Here is a 4,710-nt window from a genome sequence, read left to right as displayed (position 1 = left end):
AATGAGTAGCAAATGATTAAGTAGCTGCATTGGTTACTTTTATGCCACTGATAAAGCTTTTATATGTAGTTTGGGGTAACAAAGGGGTTTTATAGGTTTGATTGAAATAATAATGCAATAACTGACACTTTAAATCAATGTTTCAAGAAACAACCACAAAAAATTTAACAAAAAACAGATAAAGACAAGAAAGTAGCCATTGATAATATCTAAACAATATGTAGTAGTATAGTATATAGTATCCAAATCAAAATGTAATAAAATTAATTTATGTGTGATTTATGTGTAAATTATGTGCAATGTCTTAGCCCCTAGGGATTGTTAAATAGGGCTATACAGGCATCTAGTGGCAACACAATGATATTACAGATACTAAATTGTGCAAAATGTTTATCTTAACAGTCAATTTACAAATAATGCATTCAGATTTGTGGAACTCAATGCACTGAATCTCCACAAATTAGTGTTGTTACTATGACAACAAATTTGAATGTGACAAGTAACTGGTGTCTGAAAATATATATATATATATATAATTGGGGGGGGGGGCAATAGGGATTTTCGCCTAGGGCATCAAATTGGCTAGAAACGGCCCTGCAGTTAATAATACAACCCTCATGACGACCCTACGGCGTGATTCTGAGTCATTATATTGAGAACGGTTTTCCCACTAGTGCCTGAGTGCTTTCTCTCCTCCTCTGTCCTCTTTCCTTTGCAACAGTGGTTTGTTTATACTCGTCTCTCTCTCTCTTTGTCTGTCTCTCTGCAGGTAGCCAGGCTCAGTTCCCCATCACCCAGAATGTGACGGTAGTCGAGGGCAGCACGGCTAACATGACCTGCAGAGTGGATTATAATGATAACACCTCCCTCCAGTGGTCAAATCCAGCACAACAGACCCTCTTCTTTGGGGACAAGAAAGGTGAGTGTGGGCAGGATGTGCTAAATCAGTCTGGTGTGGTGAGCTTGCAGCAGAACCAGAGTGGGTTACTGGGTCGGGTCTAGTAGAAATGTGCTGTGTAAGGATGAGTTTGGGCTCAAGAAGACTAATGAGACTGAACATTCAAGTGTGTCGCTCTCTTTCTCTCTCTCAGACGGGCCAGGCACACAAATATACCAATCAATTCTTCGATTCGTAGCATCCACATCAGCACTGAAATAACAAAAACAATTTAGCATCATTAAAGGTTCCCATATGTGTGTGTGTGTGTGTGTGTGTGTGTGTGTGTGTGTGAGAGAGAGAGAGAGAGAGAGAGAGAGAGAGAGAGAGAGAGGGAGGGGTATTTTGTTGTTGTTTTGTGTTTTTTGAGTCTGCAGTCAGCATAGTCCCACCTGAGCTACAGGCACCATGTAAAGCACATTTACTGAGAGCAGAAGCTGCTCACACAGGACGTGTTCTTGTGTTCAAAGACAGATAGATGGAGCACAGCAGAATGGAACACAAATCAGGGCTCCCAGGGGGGTGTTTTTCAAAGCTGAACTACTTTTGACTTCACATGGCACCTTTAAAAAATGGCACAAGATGCTGAAAAGCAGGAAGACGCAATGTCAGTCTATGGGCACAGGCACATACTATTGATAGATAGATATAACATCAGTCTATCTATCTATCTATATATATATATATATGTATATATATATATATATATATATCTTTCTATCTGTCCATCTATCTATCTATGTCTATCTGTCTGTCTGCCTGTCTGTCTGTTGGTCTATCTATCTGTCGTTCTGTCTATCCATCTATCTATGTCTATCTGTCTGTCATTCTATCTATCTATCTATCTATCTATCTATCTATCTATCTATCTATCTATCTGTCTGTCTTGTCTGTCTATATATCTATCTATCATCTGTCTGTCTGTCTTTCTGTCTATCTATCTGTCTGTCTGTTTGTCTGTCTATCTATCTGTCTGTCATTTCATATCTATCTATCTATCTATCTATCTATATATCTATATCTGTATCTATCTATGTCTGTCTGTCTGTCTATCTGTCTATCTGTCTGTCTATCTATCTATCTGTCTATCATCTGTCTGTCTGTCAGTCTATCTGCCTGTCTAATCTTATTTAAGTGCAACAAATTTTCATTGACAAAAATTTTGATTGATTGATTGATTGATTGATGTCACACTAAATTATTGTTGTCACTGGCTGATATCTTTTTCTTCTTTCTTCACACCAAAGGTATCTATATCTGTATCTATCTATGTCTGTCTGTCTGTCTGTCTATCTATCTAGCTATCTGTTTGTCTGTCTGTCTATCTGTCTGTCTATCTATCTATCTGTCTATCATCTGTCTGTCTGTCAGTCTATCTGCCTGTCTAATCTTATTTAAGTGCAACAAATTTTCATTGACAAAAATTTTGATTGATTGATTGATTGATTGATGTCACACTAAATTATTGTTGTCACTGGCTGATATCTTTTTCTTCTTTCTTCACACCAAAGGTAGTTATGATCGACTTAATCACACTAATTTCGACAGGAAGGCTTGGTTTGGATGGACTGGATGGCAAAAAAAATCTCTCTATGATATGTGTTTAGAGGAGAAATAAGGGGTCTTGGTGGTGTAACAGACAAAAAAAAGTAATTTCAGAGATGGAGCGATTTATGTTTTGATTGACAAAGACAGACATTTTCTAGAAGATGTGCAGATGAATCTTTCACAATAAGACCACTAACATGTATTTAGGAAGCAAATGAGGGTCAGTTTTGATTTAACTTGAAATCTTTTCAGAACAGAAGATGAAAGTATGCCTGTCTAATCTTATTTAAGTGCAACAAATTTTCATTGACAAAAATTTTGATTGATTGATTGATTGATTGATGTCACACTAAATTATTGTTGTCACTGGCTGATATCTTTTTCTTCTTTCTTCACACCAAAGGTAGTTATGATCGACTTAATCACACTAATTCGACAGGGAAGGCTTGGTTTGGATGGACTGGATGGCAAAAAAAAATCTCTCTATGATATGTGTTTAGAGGAGAAATAAGGGGTCTTGGTGGTGTAACAGACAAAAAAAAGTAATTTCAGAGATGGAGCGATTTATGTTTTGATTGACAAAGACAGACATTTTCTAGAAGATGTGCAGATGAATCTTTCACAATAAGACCACTAACATGTATTTAGGAAGCAAATGAGGGTCAGTTTTGATTTAACTTGAAATCTTTTCAGAACAGAAGATGAAAGTACATTTATTTTGTTATCTGATGTCATTAATGGCAGGGCTTTTGTTTGTCTGAAGAAAATAAGTCGCTTCATTAGTCTGCAGTGGAGAGCAGTACCATCACTGACATTTACGACTGTGTGTGTGTTCATGTGTGGGAGAGTGCAGGCTTGAAATCATGTATTATCTCTCTATATGTGCAGGTATTTGCTCTAGTTCCCCTTCAGGAACTCGAGCTGCATCGAGATCGCTTTGGGAACGCCCCTGCGTGACCGCGTTCGGAAGCACGTGTAAAATCAGTCCAATAGAGCAGCGAGACGTCACGAGCGGGGTGACGTGAGCACCAGGAAGTATAAAAGCGCATCCGGCTGAGCGCAAGTTAGCATCTGCTCTTCAGTAGCGCTCTGTGTATGTGTCAGTCTATTTACTGTCATGTATTATCTCTCTATATGTGCAGGTATTTGCTCTAGTTCCCCTTCAGGAACTCGAGCTGCATCGAGATCGCTTTGGGAACGCCCCTGCGTGACCGCGTTCGGAAGCACGTGTAAAATCAGTCCAATAGAGCAGCGAGACGTCACGAGCGGGGTGACGTGAGCACCAGGAAGTATAAAAGCGCATCCGGCTGAGCGCAAGTTAGCATCTGCTCTTCAGTAGCGCTCTGTGTATGTGTCAGTCTATTTACTGTTGTCTGTCAGTCCACAAACATTCAAAAGAATATATCAATGTCTAAACTAATATCTATGGCGAGCAAACAGCATTGCAGACGTTGTGTGCCTCCCTGCCCCCACTATCTGGCAGCGGGGGATACACACGATCTGTGTGTTGTTTGTTTAGGAGCGGAGCATGCACAGTCAGCTTTCGAGGAGCTGATTGTCATCACTGCGAGTTACTCTCACTATGGGGTGTGATTCGTGCAGTCGCCAAAATAAAATATCGTTTGGCCAGCCGAGAAACAGGACACTTGTCCTAAAAGTGACCGTTATTTTGTCTAAGAGAACCTCGGCTAAATGGTCCTACCATTGTCACGTCCCTGAGGGCAGCTCCACCTGGGGAGGAAAAGATAACACCTCAGTATACGGTGCCCAATCCTCCTCAGTCCCCTCACGGAGGTTCATTGATACCCCTGCCACCCTCGGTGCTTCAGGGCTCAGTGAGCTCCGACGAGCGAAATTCCCAGCTGCCGCACGGCAACAGTACGGCACAGGAGAGCTCGCCCCCTCAAGTGAGGGTGCTAAAGCAGTCAGGTCGGTTGTTCCCTCAGTGCCCTCACGGAGGTTCATTGATACCCCTGCCACCTCGGTGCTTCAGGGCTCAGTGAGCTCCGACGAGCAAAATTCCCAGCTGCCGCCCGGCAACGGTACAGCACGGGAGAGCTCGCCCCCTCAAGTGAGGGTGCTACAGCAGTCAGGTCGGTCGTTTCCTGCCGGTCATCCGCTTCAGGGCACCTCGAGAGGCTGGTTCCCTTAGTAGATTTTCTGGTAGCGTGGAAACTTCTACCAAATATCTCAAAATGGGTCCTGCAGATTGTAGAGTAAGGTCA

At 41.6% G+C, this 4,710-nt stretch overlaps 1 protein-coding gene across 2 annotated transcripts in view; it reads left to right on the top strand.

Moving 5' to 3' along the window:
- The window catches only part of LOC107592658 (cell adhesion molecule 2-like), a 308,856-nt gene that overhangs the window by 235,587 nt on the left and 68,559 nt on the right, over positions 1–4,710 (top strand). For both annotated transcript variants that reach the window (XM_016282197.1, XM_016282196.1), the window contains exon 3: positions 770–919. In XM_016282197.1, the coding sequence (XP_016137683.1) occupies positions 770–919 (150 nt within the window). The remainder of the gene's footprint in view (positions 1–769; positions 920–4,710) is intronic.

The sequence above is a fragment of the Sinocyclocheilus grahami genome, unplaced genomic scaffold (genome assembly GCF_001515645.1).
Source record: "Sinocyclocheilus grahami isolate Dianchi unplaced genomic scaffold, SAMN03320097.WGS_v1.1 scaffold156.1, whole genome shotgun sequence".
In the NCBI taxonomy this organism is placed as follows: Eukaryota; Metazoa; Chordata; class Actinopteri; order Cypriniformes; family Cyprinidae; genus Sinocyclocheilus; species Sinocyclocheilus grahami.
Note: the sequence above shows the minus strand (reverse complement) of the source record. Positions and strands in the feature narration are given on the sequence as shown.